Genomic DNA, 19,599 nt, shown 5'->3' with positions numbered 1-19,599 from the left:
ATAAGATTTTTCCTTCGATAATAATTTAATTTGTAAAAAAAAAAAAAATAAAAAATAAACTATTTAAATCGATTTGATCTATCAACCTTTTGTATATTCTTCTGTAAACGAGTAAGGAAGACTCGTTTATATATGTAAGTTAATCAAAAGATAGAAACAACATCGTGCATGATTGTCGAAAATTAGCCAAGACACGACGCGAGTCAAGATCTTAATCGTTTCGAGAAAAGCTCGAAAACAAGCTTACAAAAGAGTGTCAGCTTTTACGTGAGCATGTAACACTACTCGAAACAAGAAAAAAAAAGAAAAAAAAAGAGAAAGAAAGAAAGAAAAAAAATAAAAGAGAAGAATCCATCGGTCTTAAAGAACATGGTATATATAACTATATATATATATATATAAAAGTCGAAGTAGAAATTTACTTTTCGAACTGACAATCTTCTCGCTAATGGTTTTCACGTGAAAAATTCATTACACTCGGGGGACTTCAAGTTTTTTTTTTTTTTTTTTTTTTTTTTTTTTTTTTTTTTTTTTTTTAATAAAACGGGAGAGAACGAAGGTTCTTCCATCTTACTTATTATCTACACTTTTTCTTTCTTTTTCGTCTTCTTTTTCTTTTTTTTTGTTGTTGTCTTCTTTTTCTTCTGTTCTTATTTATCACAAAATATAAGTAAAAGTGATAAATAAAAATAAAGAGATTCGATCGATCGTATGATCGAATAAAAATCAAATTCATACAATTCTATTCAATTTTTCCTTTCCAATCGTTCGGCCATAATGATTTTTAACATTATTGTATATTAATTTAAACATATATACATTCGCACATTTTTGTTCTCTCTCATAATTGTCAATTCAATCACATTTTTAATCATAAATTATACATAATAAATATAAATCATTAGAAATTATTTATAAATGAATATTTTTAAAAGATCATAATACCTTTAATGTAAATCACGAGATAAAGATTGAAATCTATGATACGCGTCCTTAATCGAAATGTCCATACAAGTCGATATTTTCTTTTCTAAAATAATATTCGTAAAAACGCAAAATAATCGACACAATTCCTCTTCTAGCTGCGACATATTGTCGTTTAGAAGTCCTTCTGTTAAAACTATAAATCGGACAGGAGAGGTAAAAGAAAAAAAAAAAAAAAAACAAAAAAAGAAAAAAAAATTGAAAAATGATAAAGAACAATCTTATCGATGTGACATTTTGTCGATCGAACCAACGCGCTATACTATAACACAGGAACTTGATATCAAAACGCCCGATCAACGTTTTCCTGGGCTACGACCTCCTACATTATCGTACGATCGATTCGAAAGAAACATCCAGTTTTTAAATTTACGAGTTATATATATATATATATATATATATATATATATATAATATATATAAAACTTACGTTCGTCTATCTAAAACTTATAATATATACGAAAGATTCGAACTTCATAATCGATTTCACGATTGGAGAGCTTTCGAATAGAGACTTTGAAAAAAAAAAAAAAAGCAAACAAGAAATTTAATCGAAATGATACGACATCGAAAGAGATCATCTAACAATAGTTCAAGATCGTTATTTTATACTTTGAAACAGAACTGTGAATAAGCTAAAACGTGTTTACTTTGACTATCATTAGTCTGACTTATATTACATCGCGTGAGTATACCCTTAACTGCAAGTTTAGTCGAGTATCTGATACCAACAGAATTTCCTTTCGCGGTCTTCTTCCAATTTATTTTACTTTTTTTTACTATATTTCTAATATATTTTCTAAAATTCTTACGTTTAACAATATTCCACTCGTAATATATAAAATAGATAAACAGCGACAATAAAATATACGCTGGAATATCGTTCGATCAGTGATATCGCTTTCAACTAATTGTCGTTCTCGTAATTTCCCTGACAATTCGTTTTATCGATGAATTTCTCTTTGAGGAAAAATAAAAAAATGAAAAAAAAGAAAAATAGAAAAAGAGAGAAAGAGAGAGAGAGAGAGAGAGAGAGAGAGAGAGAGACAGACAAAGAGAAAATAAAATTCACAGAAAAAAAAAAAAAAAGAAAGGAAGGAAACGGAAAATAAAGAAGAATGGTTACACATTTTACGACATAGCTAGAGAATAATCAATGGAAAAAGAAAGAACGAGAGAGAGAGAGAGAGAGAAAAAAAAAGAGAGAGAAAAAAAAAGCAATAGGACGAGTTAGGTGTAATCGTAAAAACGCAATAAAACTAAAAATACAACGATCTATAAGGTCTAATATCGTAAGAGTAATATTTAATAAAATAAAAGTTAGATCGTCGATAGTGTTAAATAATAATTACCTTCCACTGTTCTTCGATCCTCAGCCCGGTGGACGACGCTTCAAGAACGTAAAGCGTGAGAAATCCATCCGTCAGCTATCAGCCATAGTACCGAATGAGGTCCCTCAACGATGGCTATAGGAACGACGTTGACCGCTAGGTTCCTTGATCATCACTACCGATTCACCGTCACAAAATGATTCGCTTTCGGCGTCACGTCGCAACATTTTGTATTGGACAATTCATCGAATGAACTTGCCGTTCGTTATTTCTTAGATATTTGATGAAGCGCTCGCCTTATTTTTCTAGCTAGTTCCTTTGATCTCTGAAAACGTAAACTTTCAAAGAAATAAAAGAAGAAAAAGTATAATCCAAAAAAGAACAAAAAAAAAAAAAAAAGAAAAAAAAGAAAAAGGGAAACGTCGACGATAAAGACGATATTAAATGTGCGTTGATAATGTGTTTCCTTTGTCGACGTTTTAATACACTCGCAATCGTGTAAGACGAAATAAATAAAGACAAAAAGAAAGAAAGATATTAATGAAGGACTTACTAGCGGGACGGAAGAGGGGAAAAGAGGGGGGAGGTAAAAAGAAGAACCGAGAGATCCTACGAGTCTACGCGGTTAGACATAGCACGCTTCCAAGCACTCCACGGTCGCTACACTAACTGGCGCTTCCTCACTTGAATTTCGGGACGTCTCGGCTCGACCCGGCCAATCCGACGACAAGCTTCCGATGAGAGGGTTGCACAGACGCATGACGACGTAACCCATCGCGCCACCCCCACATCTCTTTTTCCATTTCAAATCTAAATCTATTTCTCACGATTGTAGAAACACTACACTTTTTCTTTTCTACCTCTTTCTCTATCTATTAACTCGTAATTCGACAACATTATTATTATTATTATTATTATTAGCATTATCGTATAACTTAACCGTCTTATAACCTAACCATCGTATAATCTATACGTAAATAAAAAAGTGTACGATAATTATAAACGAAAAAAAATTCTAAATAAATACATACTTTGTCTTTATTCTAATCTTGATAACTATCTAATTACGAAACTATTTATTACTATTAACCGTTCTAAACTCATATTTTATATCGAAATTCTAACTGCTTTTTAAAACGTAAAATCAACATTTTGAAAAATGTAATATCCTCGTAGGATTCAAGTAACAGAGCCATCTATTAAAGACGATCAAAACATATTTGTCTTCTATCGGTAAAAGAAAAATTAATTTCAACTTACTTCACTGCAGACGTTAATATTTCTATATATCCTTGTTCACGTATTATCCATGTTTTGATTAATAAAAAAGATTGACTTCGGTCGCTAACGAAGAAAAGCAAAACGAAATAATTTGAAATAGTATATATTAATATGAAATTTAAATATATTATATTATTATGCTTTGATACGTAGCAATATTTTAAATTTATGATAAAATCGCATGTGTAATCATTATTAGTTCGACAGTACATATATTATTTACAATAATTATTTATTTTTACAACGAAAGTAATATCGATTATATAGATCTCATATAGAAGGTTTTCTGCTTTAAAAAATCTTTCCTCTAATGTAAAACGTATTTTAATTCATCGAATTATTCGTTGAAACGTGAAATAAATTTTTCGAGGAGCTTACGATGTTATCACGTCGAGATATACGAACGTACTGAAACTTGTTAATGCCTGCTCTGTTTTGTAGGTCGAACATTGTTTTGATTTGTATATACACAATGCCTTTCCCCTCCTGCCGATTTCTTTTACACGATCAACCGAACGTATATATATACTTGAACGTAAACATTTCTTCTAACAGAATACTTTTACAAACTAACATACATTTTCCTGACCTATCCTACATTTATACTTATACATATGGAATATAGAAGAATATAAATCAAAATATGAATTACATTACCACATCATCTATGAGATGAATAAATCCCAGAGCTATTTATTTTTTATTGTTGCAGCTTCTCCTGTAATAATAATATACTTTTTATTATTATTTATTTCTTTAAACATTGCACAGCTCGAATTTGTTATTTTCTTTTACATTTCTAAAGTTAAATTAAATTAAATTCAAAATTTTATCTTTCCTATAAGTAATACATATAAATATAATATATGTTTCTTCTTTTTTCTTTACTTATTTCTTTTCAATTAATTTGACATAGCGAGATCGCGAATTCGGGAAATAATTAATTAATAAATAAAATTATCTTACTAAACATTTAAACAATGTACGAGATACATGTAAACATAACCAAATAATGTTTAAACAATAAGACATTCTTAGGAATATTACAATGATTGATATAAAATAAATTCAATTTTATTTTTCGACAAACATAAACTAACATTTTACTAAGATTCGAACAATCTACAAGGTACATAAACTATAATTAACTACTACTTAAACACCACCAACATTTTTAACAACATTACAAAGATCATATATATATATATATATAGTAACTAATTAGTATATATATATATATATATATATATATATATATATAACTAGTTAGTATATATATACTAACTAATAAGAAAATAAAAATTTGAATGTTTAAAAGAGAGCTGTAATATTTATTTTTTGAGATCTAATTTGAGATTGATTGTTTGTCATCTATCAAAGTCGTTCATTAATGAAAAATAGAACAAAAAAACAAAGGATTGTTTAATGCAGACAAACAAACAAGGCAATCGTTTACTTCACAGAAACAAAACATACACTATTTAAGCGTATATATGAACATCGGTAGTGGTATTATGAACTTTTTTTTGCCACAGATTTCGGGAGGCGTCATTGTAAAGAAAAACTTTTTCTTCACGAAAAATGTCAAAAGTAACATTTACACCACAATGAGAACAGTCGTAATTCTTAATCTATTTTAATGAACAAACTCATATTTTGAAGACAAAAGTTTAATCTAGAATTCTGTTCTCACGAATTTTGGAAAAAACCTTCATATTTTGTGAATAAACTATTCTCAAAAAGATATCATTTTTTAACACGATTTTTTTCAAAGAATATACAAATAATATAAAAACGCATACTACGTGAATACTATATTATATAAAAATGAATATGCTACGATGATTATTTTATAATTGAATATATAAAATAAAAGAATAATAAGAAAAGTACCTGCAATTTTTATGATTACGTTTAGATTCAAAGAAATAGCATGGGCAATGATAAAGAGAACTATTTTGCCTGGCGGGAATCAAAGACAAATGACGATTGACGCGTATGCGCACTTGGATATAATTCTCTACCAACTTTGAGTTAATTACAAAATAAATGTAATAAATTTAAGAAAAAGAAATTAATTTTGTAAATGAATGCGTAAAATATTAATCAGAAAAAATTCTTCATTATGTAAAGATAAAAATAAAAAATAAATGAAAAAGGACATGGAAATGAAGTAATAGATATGTTACGTATATATATATGTGTGTGTGTGTATGTACGTATTATAGATATTTTCCACGTATATACTTATATAATATATATATGTATATATTCATATATATATATATATATATATACATATATATATCAAGCGATACGTATTGCGTAATAAATATGTATATACATACAGGCTACATATATATATATATATATATGTTAAATGTGAATAGATAAATTATAGATGAACCTTTGACATTAGTCTTATGAAGGACTACAACTTTTATTATACAAAAAAATCCATCTCGTTTGTACAAAAAAGTGTAATCTTATTACATATATATATACATACATACATATATATATATATGTATGTATGTAAATATATATACATATATATATACATATATATATACATATATATATACATATATATATATATATTTGTATATAATTGTATGGAATTTTGTCAAACGCTTATTAACAATCACTTCACAAAATTGTGCTCCTGGACGAACGATCCGTAATTAACAACCAAAAATAAAATATTATTTTAGAATAGAGGTTTAATTTCACGGACGTCGTTCAGTTACAATTGATTTATTTTGACGATAAATTCGTTCATTTCTAATCTCTCACACAACATATTTAAAATCTATTATAATTACAGTTGAAAAAAGTCGTATCTCTCATTTCTCCTGTGATTCGTACAATATGTACGGTAACAGTTTAACGCTAACGCATTATGTCTATCGCTGTTTCACTAAATAAAATCGATGAGTGGCACGTTCACCAAAGGCATTATTCTTCCAAAAAGTCGGCTGAATAGGAAAGTATGGCCAAACCTGAGGAAACTATCATTGAACTGAAAATAAATTCAGTTCATTCCTAACTTTGAATGCGAGGTATAACTGGATCAGTTATCCTTTTAAAATCTCTACGTCCCATCACCATTTGTACTTGTACTCTTGGGAAAGGGAAAAAAGTATTGAAATAAAAATTACGGAGATTTAATTAGTTCCCCATTAAAAAATAATAAAAAGCGTAATATTATCTCGTAATATAAGAGCATAAAATCAACTAGATTCTCATTGAAAATTACGATGTTTGACCGGAGAGCATTTCTTCTTGCTGTATTTTTCTCCGATAGTTATCCAACGTTACTTGTATAGTCTTCTCTGAATATCGGCAGTTTTCAGCTCCACAGGTACATGTGAAAGACTTGCATTTTATTATCCAGAATTTTTCCCCATAATCGAAGCTGAAGGCAAACAATGTCAATGTATATTGATCTTTATTGGTTAGCTTACAAAATTAGAAATAAATTAATTTTTTTAATTTGAAAGAAAAAATAGTAATATTTAAAAGAAAAGATATTTAATTCCTTTTGTCTTTAATCATCGATAGTATGACAACAATATTTTAATAGAAAAATTTTAAATGAATTCATTGCGGGAAAACATTTGAAACTTTTGTTATACAAATAATAAAATTAGAACTTAATACAGATATATATGCAATGTATAAATTAACAAATAGTAATGAAACCTAACTAAGCTGCCAAATATGAAAAGCAACAAAGGTAGAGGCTAGGCAACTAAAACAAACTTTAAGAAAGTTTATTAACGATGTTCATATGAAACAGTATCTACTATTGTGTACATATGCTGTGAATTCCACGCATGAATCTAGTTTTTCTAACATACCCGAGCTCTTCGTCGGCTTCGATGTCTCGATTAGCGAAGAATGCTATCCTAGGAAAATGCAAATCTTGATGTTCGACAAACACTCGTACTGGTAATAAATTAGGTGCACAAGAATGATTAATGAATCGTGCAATATTTCCATAACGTCTTGCATCAATGCAGTATGTTTCTCCATCCTATAAATATGTATATGTAAGATACATTAAATGTTATATGATAAAACATATTTATGAGCAAAATAGTTCATATTGATGAGAATTTTTTATGCTTACCCGATTATCTAAATCAAATAAATATGAATCATCTTCTCGATGATCAGCTTCAGAATCCGAAATAATTTCTCCTACATATTCACAAACATATGTACCCTTTGGAATATGACGTAAAGTTCTAAGACCCCAACCTTTACCCTTTGTTCTAAACAACTGAAATCTCTGTGTCAAACCATGTTGAACAACTCGATTGTTACAAGTTATCCGATTGCAATCACAAGCTGGATTGCATTCAAATAACATAGGAGGATCTGAATCAATTAAATTATTATTTATATATAACTAATAAATCTCCCTATATAATAACAAATATTATGAAGATATTGTTATTTATTTACCTGTATAATTAAATTCTGGAATAAGTTTCCCCTCTTCATCATACCAACATCTTAAACTTATATTTCCACAGAGACACTTTTCAGAACTACAATTATCTTCGCATCTACAAGACTGCAAAGATGTTATTGTACGATCAACATGTATATTACTGGTAAAACAATTTTCAGTTACATAAAGAAAATCTGTTGGTTTGTCTTCAGAATCATAACCATTAACACATTGTATTGGATTTGTTTCTTTACCACGTGAAATGTCGCTACAAATACAGGTTGCTTTAATGTGAAATATCCCCTATGCAGTTAATATTACATTATCAAGATATATGCTTACTTTGTTAATATTTTAACAGTTTTTTCCCACATATGTTCAGATAATTCATTAACTTTAGCATTTAATCTTAATGCTGACACAGTATCACCATCATTTGTACAACAATTTACTGCCGTTTCCCCAGCTGCATTAACTTCTCCTATTTTTGCTCCTCGAGCTAACAATAAAACACTAACCGCATACTGATCTTGTCTTGCAGCAATATGTCTAAAAAATATAACAATTTATTTAAATATACTTTTTTCCTTATATTATATATATATATATATATATATATATATATATATATATAATTATTTTCAATACTAGAAAAATTATTCGTTAACAAAACTTACAATGGAGTATCTCCATGAACATTTACTGCATTTACATCACATCCTTCATTTAAAAGCAATTCAGTAATTTCTGCACTTCCACTATAAGCACTCCAGTGAAGTGCTATATTCTGTTCTGCATCTCTGATTAACGGATCACATTTCTTATCTAAAAGAAATCTTGCTACATCGGTATGACAAAATTCACATGCCCAAATTAAACTTGTCCATCCACCATCATCCACAGAATCTAATAAATCAAATTATTGATTTAATATGATAACAAATATAAGATAATAAATTTCATCAATTTAATATAAAAATAATTAAAATTAAATGATTATTTTATTACCTACTAAAGTTCTTGGAACTTTACATTCTGTTAAAATAATTTGACATATTTCTAAATGACCAGATTTTGCAGCCATATGTAAAGCAGTCATGCCATCTTCACCTTTCATAGTTACATCTGCACCTATCCTGACTAAATATTTGACCACATCAGCTTGCCCTTTACTAGCTGCTAACATCAAAGGTGTCAATTGATTTCTATCCATCACATCCAATTGAGCACCACCTTGTACTAAGACATGCACACAAGACAAGTGACCCTTGTCTGCAGCAATATGTAGACTACTACGATGAGCATATTCTTTAAATATATGATTTGCATTGTAACCACACGCTGAAAATGTAGAATATTTATTATTATTTTCTTATATCAAATAATGTATAAAAACATTATGTATTTTGAGAAACTAACCTAATACATTTACCAACTTTTCTAAATCACCATTTTTTACAGATGTATAAAGACTCATGATAGTATAACGTTCTGGTCTTTCTGCATTAATTGATGGTTCTGGTATCTTAATAATTTCAGGCTTTATTAAAGGACTAGGTGGACGTTCTGCTAATTTTGTATTATCTCCTTTACCAGGTAAGCTCATTTTCGCAGATGGTAATTTAGAAAATTTCTTCCTTGTTGGTATAAATACAGGTCTTCGCATTCCGCTAACAGTTACCATTACATCATATATTGTACTTTCACTCCCACAATGTGGACAAGCTCCTTTTTTATTTGGATACACTTCACATTCTCTGTGATATTGATGGCCATTAGTACATTGAACAAATCTACCTTGTGAACAAAATAGTCCACAGGAAGGACAACAATTATGTCTTAAAAGTCTCTCCTTATGCATACGACATAATATAATAAAAGGAACTCGAGTACTAGGTCTTCTCATTGCAACATCATTACTATCAACTTCATTACAACATCCTACTAATCTATTATCAATAGAATCTATTGCTGTACAGTAAAGAGGTGCACCAGAGCCAGTTATTGTCACATAAAGTTGAGATCGTACTTGACATAAACATAGCATAGATTGTCCATAGGTCTGAAAATTATGACAATAATTATATTATTATTATAATAATATATTATATTATAATTACAATAATAGTAATGTGAACTTACTTCACTAACGACAGCAGTTGATTCTGGTTTTGAAGCTTGTCCTTCTGCAGGACTTGGACTAGGAGCCATACTTCTACGGGTTCTTTTTGCAGGTACAGTACCTTCTGGGAAATTATATATATATATATTATTAAATATTCTTCATCAATAGTGATATGAAATATCTAATATAAATTTGATTTACCTTCTGGATAATCATTGTGTTTTCCTACTTCTGCAATGGATGGTGAACCATCTGCAATTAAAATTCTGTTACATATCCAAAAACGAAAGTTATATGCATATTATAATTTACATTACCTTCAAATGAATCCGCTTTAGCTATCTTTCGAGCAGCTTGACTTCCACGAGGACGACCTCTCTCTCTTTTAGGTCTACCAGCAGTAGCAGGCTTTAAAAAAGGTTTCTCTATATCTGCTAAAGGTGTTTCATCACTCAAAGGACTACCAATAGAACTACCTAATTTAGTTTGTACATCTGAACTTCTCGTCATTGGAGACAGTTTAGGCATACCATCAAATTCAGATGAGTAGCTTTGAGATTCATCCAAAGTCGTATCATTTGTACTTCCTTCTACTGTAATAGAATTTCTAGAACTCTCTAAACTCATATTTACCTCAGAAGCATTATTATCTATATCAGGAAGAGAAGCTTCTGACTCTTGACGAGCATCAGATGCTTTGCTCTGAGTTTGCTTTGCTTGTTCCTTTCCATGAGGTAGCTTTTTTGGTCGTCCAGGTTTACTATATTTTCTCTGCTTTTTAAATTTTAAGTGTTCCTCAGTATAATTAGACTTTTCTTTTATTGCCATTGCACTTTCTAAAACTGTACTTTTAAAGGATTTTTTGCACAATCTTCTCGCAGAACGTTTGGGACCTGGAGTTTCTTCTGTCGAGTCACTAAAAATGTCACGGAATGTTTACAAATATCATGAACATATATTTAAGAATATAAAATAACAAAAAATAAAAAACCTAAGTGTTCTTAATCTAGGTCGTCCAACTCTTCTCTTTCTGGTTATTGGTGGTGTAGGTTCTGGCGGTTCAGCAGCTTTGGCTAAAGGAACAGCAGTCTCTTGATTACTATCCTTCTCTTTGTTGTTCTTTTCATCGTCAACTGGTTCGATATTTTTGCTTTTTTCTTGCTCTTTAACTTCCTTCTCTTCTTCTTTATCTTTCTCCTGATGATTATCTTTCATTGGTTCTTCAATTTTACATTCCTCAGAATCAGACTTCTCTACGATATCAGAACTTTCATCTGGATTTTCTATTTTAACAGAAACACCACCGATTTGATCACAATTGGCCAGCTCATCGGGTACTAAAGTAAGATTAGAGGAACAGCTGGATATTTTTGTTTTCTTTCCATGATCTGTATTCTCGTCGATTGTTCTAAATGTTAAAACTATTCGTGGTATGTTACTATCCTTCTTAACTACATCCTGTTTCAGAGGACCTTCATCTTCTCCTCGATGATTTTCTTCTATTATTGATTCCACGTTATTTTCTTGTTGTGTTATTGTTGGAGTCATCGTTGCTGACGCTACCGCTGTTGTCGCCGTCATCGTTGTCGTTGTCGACGTTGTCGTCGTCGTCGTCGTCATCGTCATCATAGCCATCGTCGTCGTCGTTGCCGTCGTCGTCGTCGTTGTCGTCATCATCGTCGTTGAAGTCGTCGAAATCGTTGAAATCATCGTTGAAGTTGTCGTATCATCCTCAGAATTGTCCACATTAGAATTTCCGTTAACGCCGTTCGATATCTCATTGTCGATCGTCACGGACGGTTTCTGGGGTTCCTCGTGATCCGGATTTTCCAAGGGTCGATTAGCATCTACGCTTTTGACTGGACTTACACTTTTGTTAAATTCGTTGGTCATACCCTCGAGAATCTGCTGGATACTGACCTTATCTTCGACTTCATTAGCCATGTCCGAGTCTTCGCTCTCTTCTTGGCAACCCTCTTTCGTAGTAGCGGCATCCTGACTTTTACACTCGGACATGGCGCCGTATAAGAAATGCCGCGGAGATACGAAGGCACGAGGTTCGGTAAGATCGAAGCACAAAGCGTCCAAGTTAGAAAACAATAGTTATTAACTGGAATGTCTATGAATTATTATCATGGCACCGGTTAAATGTGAAACGGAAACGAATATCGGTTCACCGATGGAATACACACAGAGATCTGTATACATATATTTATATATACATATGTATATAGGTGTATATATATGTATATATGTATATATAATTTCTTACGCGCTATGTGCACAGACTGTAGTCTTTTGATATTTCTTTTTGACTGAACACCGTAACTCAAATGCTTCTTATCACTACGAAAATGAGCTTTACCAAATCGGTCAGCGTCTTGGCTAATTTATTTTCAAGGCGACTCGCTCCTATCGATGGTATTTCGAGAAAAACCTGCTCTGCACTGTCGGGCCCCGCGTAGAACTGGAGGCCATATTGATTGCTCAGGGACGCGCTGATCCAAGCGAGAAATTTATTTTTAAAACGATCCTAGAACACGAACCCTTATCTTATTAAATTACTTATTAACGAATGTCGAGGCGCTACTTTCCACAATCTGCAAGGATTGTTCGTCAAAACCAATCGAATAATTAAACGGATATTTACTTTCGATTGTAATACTTTTTAATACGTTAACTATCGAAAACGGAAAGATATCATAACGCTTCCGTCGTAATTCATATTTTTAATTCTTGCTGCTTGAAATATACTTACTTCACTCTAGTCAATTATCCATTCGATCTTTTAACTTATGTTAATTTTATTAATATAACGTTTTCCTTATGAAAAAGAAAAATGAGATATCACGATAAAAAATTAATTATAGAAACTGAATTTTTTTGTTATACTTCACGATCAATTATTTTATGAAATTGATTATTTTTATTTTCATGATATTTTTTCAACGTATTTCAAATGCGTATTATTGCAATCAAGCATATTTTATAATGAAATTTATGGTTATGTCAAGGAAAAATATAAAATAAGGAATGACGATACGAAAAAAATCAACGTAAGTTCAAATTATTACGTAATTAATGACGTTAATTTGTTCTTAAAAATAATTATCTAATAACACGTAGGAGTAACAAAATATTTAAAAAGAAGGTAGAAAAGGAAAATATTTTTGGTTTACAATTATATGATATATGTATTTGTATATATTTTTTGTATATACAAAACATATTTTGTACATATATTATCTATATATATATATATATATATATATATATATATATATACGTATATAATAAATGTTAAAGGCATTTTTAATAGTTCGATAAGGTTATCGTAGTTTATGAAAATTGATAAGATAAATAAAATATTCTATGTTAGGTAATTATAAAGAAAATGTATGACAAGGAATAAGAAAAAGAAAACAAAAAGAAAGAAAAAAAATCGAGTTAACCAACAATGAAATTTTACATGATTCGTATAAATATAAGTTTATTTACATTGCAACAGATTCTCCATTGTCAAATAAGCGACAAAGAGTAAAAATTACGCGTGTCGACTACACGAAGTTAATGAATAAATGTTAATTAAGAATAATTACAACGCGTCTTAGCCCAAACACACGCCTCTCTTAAATAATATACATAGATAGAAATTTTATAGTCTCAGAGGCGCGAAAATTGTGCCATCCTTTTTACACGGGATATTTTTTTTACCCCGTTTAGAACGATACTTCTTATTGCGATTTGGTTTGCGTTTAGATCGTTCCTAACTACGGCCGCAGTTCATTTGGTATATTACAAACGATAATAAAACGTGGAAAAATTCGCTGAGGGTTGATTCGATTAACGAGCATCATTGCAAGGCCGTCTAGGGATTAAGAGAGCGATTGCGATTTTCGCAGACCAGTCTTTGTCCCAAATAACCTATGTATCTCGTAGATTTTGTATTTTTTTTGTTTGTTTAATGTTTGTTTTCAAAAAGAAAAAAAAAAAGCGTAAACGAAGAGCGATAGGAACGGTTTACGCATTCGATACGTAGATTTAGTCACGGCTCCCTTTCCTTCCCTCCCTTCCCATCGTGATTAATGATTTTAGAAAAATGTCGAGAGTAACTTGTTTTCCCTTTTTTCTTTCTTTTTTTTTGTTTTTTTTTTTTTTTTTTTTTTTTTTTTTTTTTTTTTTTTCCATATTTTTACAAGCGATATAAAAAGTCGAACATCGTATTGCATTTCTATATAAATATATGTCGATAAGAGAATCATTGACGGTTGGCGTGAATAGTTTAACACGTTACACGTCATGGTCATGAAAGCTGTGCAAAGATTAGTTTCACAGACCGTTCTCTTATAACGAAAAGAGCTTACTCTTTTTTTTATATACACGAACGGTCCTCGACACCATATGTAAACGTATACGACTCGAAGAACAAGCCCTTTTAACTGTAAAAGTTTATTAATTCGAGATGCTCGAGTATTAAAGATTTTCATTTCTTTAACTTTTTTTTTATCCACATACTATGTAAGAACACCATAAAGACAAATTCTTTGTACGCGATCCTCGTTGAAGTACGATACTCTCCCTTCTCCCTAAATTAGACACACGTGATTGCTCGAACGACGCTTTTTTTGTATGGCACCAATAAGGGATCAAATTTAATATTAACGGTGGGTTATGGTGGCGGAGGTCTTCTTTGAGGTTCAGGAGTGTAACGTAAACGAGCTCGTACGTGCTGAGGGCTCCCAGGTACTGAATTGCTTTCTGACAATCTCCTAGGCGGAGGTTGGGGTGGAGAAGGCGAGATGTACCTGTAGAAAAATATATATATACACAAACACATATATGTAATACTTTAATGTATCTTACTAATTTCTATGTTAAATTTATTAAATTCATTTGATTCATATATGGAACATGATACTGCACCTTCTAGAGAAAGAAGGAGATTGTTGATCTAAATTCCTTCTTAAAGCAAGAGGAGATTCGCCGCGACTCAATCTCGGCGGTGGCTCCGGTGAAGGAGCACGATCACTCCCGAGCCTAAGACGAACGTACGATGCAAAACGTTTCTTTGCAGATTCCTTCGATCCACCTTGAGTCGGTGGCATTATCGGGGGTGGCTCTTGTGTTAATTGGTGTGCGAAACGTGATATTAATAATTGAGGACTGGTGGAACCATGAGAGCCTTGAGGAGGTGGTTCCGAAGGAAACCTGTATTTTATTTTATATATATATATATATATATATATATATATATTTTTTTTTTTTTTTTTTATATATATATAAATATATAGTAAGTGATAAGAGAAATGTGATTCATTAAGTTTTAAATATGTACGTGATCATACAAACCTCTTACGACTAATCATAGGACTTCCATATATATCCTGACTTTGTGGATGCGTTTGGGGTGCAGTTGGAATCTGACCGAGTCTTTGCTGTAAAAATGGAGAATATCGACCACTTTCACAAGGTGGTTGTATTACACCTGGAGGATCAACATTCTCACGCCGCCAAGGAGAATAATCTCGTGCGAAAGGACTCAAAGATCGTGAAATATTTTGCCATCGATCCTTGTTGCTATCTCGTTCTTCGAAACGTCCGTGGTAAGGAGAATATGGTCTATTTCCTGAGTCTGTTATATTCAAGTCTTGTCTATATGGTGAAAACGATCTTCCTTCTGATTTACCTTGACCATTGGAACAACGATTCATGACATAATCTTTATTTTGTTCAATCGATTGTCTGTAAGGTGAAAAAGATCGTTGATAGTTCAATTCGCTTTGTTGAACTTCGTTGTTCATCGGCGGGGAAAACGGCCTGGAAATTTCTTTTCGTCTGAGCACATATGGACTACAGGATACATAAGTTGTACCATTTTCGCTACTAGATCTTTGATGAAATGGTAGAAAATTGGAATTCTGTGTCTCTTTGGTGGTATTACTTTTTAAGAAAGATGGTATTTCAGACTGTACCCTCAAATGAGCAGTTTGTTTTAGGGACACATGACCAGTAACTCGCTGCTGTCCCTCTGGCAACCTGAAACTGAATGATATTCTATCAACTTTCACAATTTTTTACAATTCTTAATTCATTAATACGCAGACTCTCCGAAAAGTGACAAACGCCACTATTATCCATGAAAATTGTATTGTATATACATCTATATTTCATCTTGAAATCTGTAAAAGAACTATAAGTCTATATAAAGTTAATAAAAGTTAGAGCATTAATCAAATTTCATGCAACATAGATGAGGATGAAGGAAATTCCAATAAGGTTCCAGATTGTATGGACTAATTCGCGCTTTTCACAAAATATCTGTAACTCTGTGCTTGAGAAATATTATATTGGTGGATAAAAAAGAAGAAGAAAAAAAAAAGACAGAGAGAGAGAGAAGAAAAAGAAAAGAAGAAAAAAGAAAAGAAAGTAAAATTTGAATCATTAAAGTTAAAATCAAATTTTTTGAATATATGGACTGTGTATATGGGGAAAATGATACGTGCCATATTACCGACGAATAGTTAAATAATATAGAAATAAATAAATATTGAAATAAATAAAAAGAATGCTTACCATGAGTGGGGGTTGAAGGGTGGGGTGTGTAACTGTCGCGTGCACAAACCAAACAACTCGAAATGAAAATTGGGCAGACTTTTGGGAATTTTTGAGGTGTATTTTTTTAAGTTTTTTGGAATTTTTTGGTAGTTTTTTGAGGAAAATGGAAGAAAGGGTAGGGACGAGAGAGCGGGAATGCTACGCTGCGCTGCCTCCCTCAAGCTCAACGCTGTAACACAATTCAACACGCACGCAAACTTTTAATCGTAATGTACGGAAAGGTTTAAAATGTCGTTTGGTAAGACTCAAAGATAATTGTATAAATACTATCATCCGATGAATACCCAATTTTTAAACACAGCATCACTTCTGAAGCTGTTTAAATACCTACCCACTGACTTTTAATCAATGCTAAGACATGTTAACATTTTTTTAAACCAATGCAAAATGCAATACCCGGTTATTTTCAAACCAAACCAAATAATTACTATATTAGTTGGGAAACTCATGCCATATTTAAAACTATTTAAAATCTTTATACGTAGCCTGTCTTTGAGTAAAATATTATCACATGATGTAAACTAGAAATATTTGCTTTTATGTTTAATACTATATCATTTAATTAATTTTAATTAATTTTAATTACAATTTCTTAAACAATAATGCTAACCTTGGTTCCAGTTGTCGCATAACTCTACCAAACCATTGACAGCCAGCATTAGATAAAGAAGAATTTGTATCTTCATCTTGCGAAACATCATACTTGCGTATGAAAGGATGTTCCATAAGTTTATGATATTTGGGTCGATGTTTATAGTTTTTTGTAAGGCAGCAACTGACAAAACCTCGAAACTCCTTAGAAAAAGGTGCATCTGAAGGGAGGGACGGAGGATCATCCTGTACCACTCTGCTCAATACCTATAAAAACATTCATATATATGATAGAAAAAATGTTTTCTATTGACTTTAGTTATATAAAAGCAGATACTTTTTAGCATATACATATTTTTCTTTACAAATACCTCAAAATCAGTCTTGCAATCTCGATAGGGAAATACACCAGTCGCTAGTTCAACTAAGGTAATACCCAAACTCCATACATCAGCTCGTATATCATAATCTGGCTTTGTTGGGTCTGGAGGATCTATTCTTTCAGGCTATACAGAGAAAATATGTTATAAAATTGAATTATTAAAATAATTCTTATAATTGTTAATTCTTTTTAAAATAATGGACAATATTTACAGCCATATAAGCAGCACATCCTGCACTCCTAGTTTTTGCTTTACTATCAACTAATCGACCAGATATTCCAAAATCACATAATTTTACTCCTCCTGATTCATCAAGAAGAATATTACTAGGTTTTACATCTCTGTGAATTACACCATGCTTTTCCTTCAGGTACGAAAGGGCTTTCACTGTCTACAAAATAAATGATCTAATTTATAACAAGTGAATAAGATAATGATTATAATTATGACGATTTAATGAACTTACAGCTACTGTTACTTTTCCTAAGAAATCCTCTGGTATGGCTTGTCTACTTCTTTTCAATAATTTGTCCAAACACGTTGCCATTAATTCCATACAAATCCAAACATCAGATTCAGTAATAAAACAACCCAAACATTGTACAATATATGGACAATCATGTGACTTTAATACAACATCCAAGTCCATTATAATTCTTTTATTTTCTTCTGCATTTCCAGAACGTCTCATTTGTTTTACTGCAATAACTACTCCACTGGGTTTATGCCTCATCTTTACAACATGTCCACAAGTACCATTACCTAGCTCTCCTAGATGTTCTAAGTCTTTCATTTCTGTTTGATATCTTTGACCATTTATATTTAGAATACCATTCATTTTCATTATTTCTTGCAACTTAGATTCAAATTCACTGTCGTGCTTCTTTGGAGGTACCATTTGCGATACTGGCAGATCCAGCTGCCTTCTTAATCGGGTAGGGGTACCCATTTCGCCAACTATATTAACAGAAATAATCATAACTAAAATAAATTCCCTGTTCAAGTAACATACAATTTTAAAATCTGATTACATAACAGTTAATATTAAACAGTTGTAACTATGTTTCAACGATATTCAAATGTAAAATTATGTGTTTATATACTTTGACATACACTTTCATTTTATGCACATAATTTAAAGGACACTGGTATTGGATTTTCAAGCAAACTAAAACGATTATGTAGAAATAAAAGTTAATTTTTTACAACTTGTATTTATTATAATTATTGTTAACGATAAAGAAAACATTTCAATGGTTTTTTTTATAAAATGTTCATTGAAAAAAACATTAGTAGCAAAGTCAACAGAAACGTAATGATCAACATAACCTCTGTAAAGAAAACAGCACGGAAATTGAACTTTTAAATGATGAAAACTTTTTGGAAAAAACAAAAGTTATTTTTATTCGACTTGTTAGTCCTAGTTATATCTTACGTTGCTTTGGCCTGCGTACGGCAGGACTTGAAGTAGAACCCGACGATGACGGTTGCAGGCCCGTTCCTGAGCCAACCTCGCTGCTTTGCCTATCCCTATCTCTCGATTCATTTTCCGCTCGAAGGCGCTCTTGCAAATTTAATATTTTATTCTCTAAAGTACTGGACATCGTAAAGATTCCCTTACACGCTTAATCTCACAGTGGTATACGATCTCGCACAAAATATTTGACAATTTTCACATCACTCGTCTGCCCTTTTTGGCAGAGAACATTGCGCCGGCGGTCGCACGCACTGCACTCCCGTCACCTATCGTCAATTCTTGTAACTACTAAAGACGATAACTTTCAAATATCGAAATAGATGATACAATAAGAAAATTATTTTTTAATT

The 19,599-nt window shown here is 31.3% G+C and overlaps 3 protein-coding genes across 26 annotated transcripts in view; all 3 read right to left on the bottom strand.

Annotated features, from left to right (window-relative positions):
* cac (calcium voltage-gated channel subunit cacophony) overlaps positions 1-5,824 on the bottom strand; it is a 132,577-nt gene extending 126,753 nt beyond the window's left edge. For 8 of the 23 annotated variants that reach the window (XM_085657403.1, XM_085657399.1, XM_085657412.1 and 5 more), the window contains exons 1-3: positions 5,490-5,822; positions 4,254-4,314; positions 2,337-2,640 (exon numbers count right to left, since the gene is read on the bottom strand). The gene's annotated coding sequence lies outside the window, so the exon portion shown is untranslated. Of the gene's footprint in view, positions 1-2,336; positions 2,641-3,575; positions 3,660-4,253; positions 4,315-5,489 lie in introns of those variants that run through there. The other 15 variants (XM_085657407.1, XM_085657409.1, XM_085657419.1 and 12 more) reach the window with 7 other exon arrangements.
* A 383-nt stretch (positions 5,825-6,207) lies between these two features.
* On the bottom strand, positions 6,208-12,882 carry G9a (histone-lysine N-methyltransferase G9a). Its single transcript, XM_035867116.2, has 12 exons — positions 11,175-12,882; positions 10,501-11,099; positions 10,385-10,435; positions 10,201-10,304; positions 9,478-10,120; positions 9,067-9,399; positions 8,736-8,964; positions 8,401-8,607; positions 8,070-8,326; positions 7,732-7,982; positions 7,460-7,635; positions 6,208-7,014 (listed from the first exon to the last, which is right to left on the bottom strand). Exons 1-12 carry the CDS (start codon positions 12,197-12,199, stop codon positions 6,852-6,854), a joined length of 4,038 nt encoding a protein of 1,345 aa, XP_035723009.2. The 5' UTR covers positions 12,200-12,882; the 3' UTR covers positions 6,208-6,851.
* A 774-nt stretch (positions 12,883-13,656) lies between these two features.
* On the bottom strand, positions 13,657-19,525 carry LOC118441988 (uncharacterized). Of its 2 annotated transcripts, none has more exons than XM_035867117.2 (8): positions 19,208-19,525; positions 18,239-18,729; positions 17,984-18,163; positions 17,761-17,895; positions 17,409-17,656; positions 15,533-16,225; positions 15,107-15,391; positions 13,657-14,988 (listed from the first exon to the last, which is right to left on the bottom strand). In XM_035867117.2, the coding sequence occupies exons 1-8, from the start codon at positions 19,374-19,376 to the stop codon at positions 14,853-14,855; spliced, it is 2,337 nt and encodes a 778-aa protein (XP_035723010.1). In that variant the 5' UTR covers positions 19,377-19,525; the 3' UTR covers positions 13,657-14,852. The 2 variants fall into 2 exon arrangements, with proteins under 2 accessions (XP_035723010.1, XP_035723011.1); XM_035867118.2 differs by having other exon boundaries at positions 15,533-16,219.
* Positions 19,526-19,599: the final 74 nt, after the last annotated feature.

The sequence above is a fragment of the Vespa mandarinia genome, chromosome 5 (genome assembly GCF_050613455.1).
Source record: "Vespa mandarinia isolate Hongniang chromosome 5, ASM5061345v1, whole genome shotgun sequence".
In the NCBI taxonomy this organism is placed as follows: domain Eukaryota; kingdom Metazoa; phylum Arthropoda; class Insecta; order Hymenoptera; family Vespidae; genus Vespa; species Vespa mandarinia.
Note: the sequence above shows the minus strand (reverse complement) of the source record. Positions and strands in the feature narration are given on the sequence as shown.

Excerpts from the sequence above, each read along its gene's own strand:
- G9a (XM_035867116.2), bottom strand. The coding sequence starts at position 12,199 with ATGTCCGAGTGTAAAAGTCAGGATGCCGCTACTACGAAAGAGGGTTGC. Across the intron at positions 10,436-10,500 it reads TAAAGCGGATTCATTTGAAG|ATGGTTCACCATCCATTGCA; the intron begins GTAATGTAAATT and ends TTTTAATTGCAG. Across the intron at positions 7,015-7,459 it reads GAAGCCGACGAAGAGCTCGG|CTTCGATTATGGGGAAAAAT; the intron begins GTATGTTAGAAA and ends GTTTGCCTTCAG.
- LOC118441988 (XM_035867117.2), bottom strand. The coding sequence starts at position 19,376 with ATGTCCAGTACTTTAGAGAATAAAATATTAAATTTGCAAGAGCGCCTT. Across the intron at positions 17,896-17,983 it reads GATGTGCTGCTTATATGGCT|CCTGAAAGAATAGATCCTCC; the intron begins GTAAATATTGTC and ends TTCTCTGTATAG. Across the intron at positions 17,657-17,760 it reads ATTGCAAGACTGATTTTGAG|GTATTGAGCAGAGTGGTACA; the intron begins GTATTTGTAAAG and ends ATGTTTTTATAG.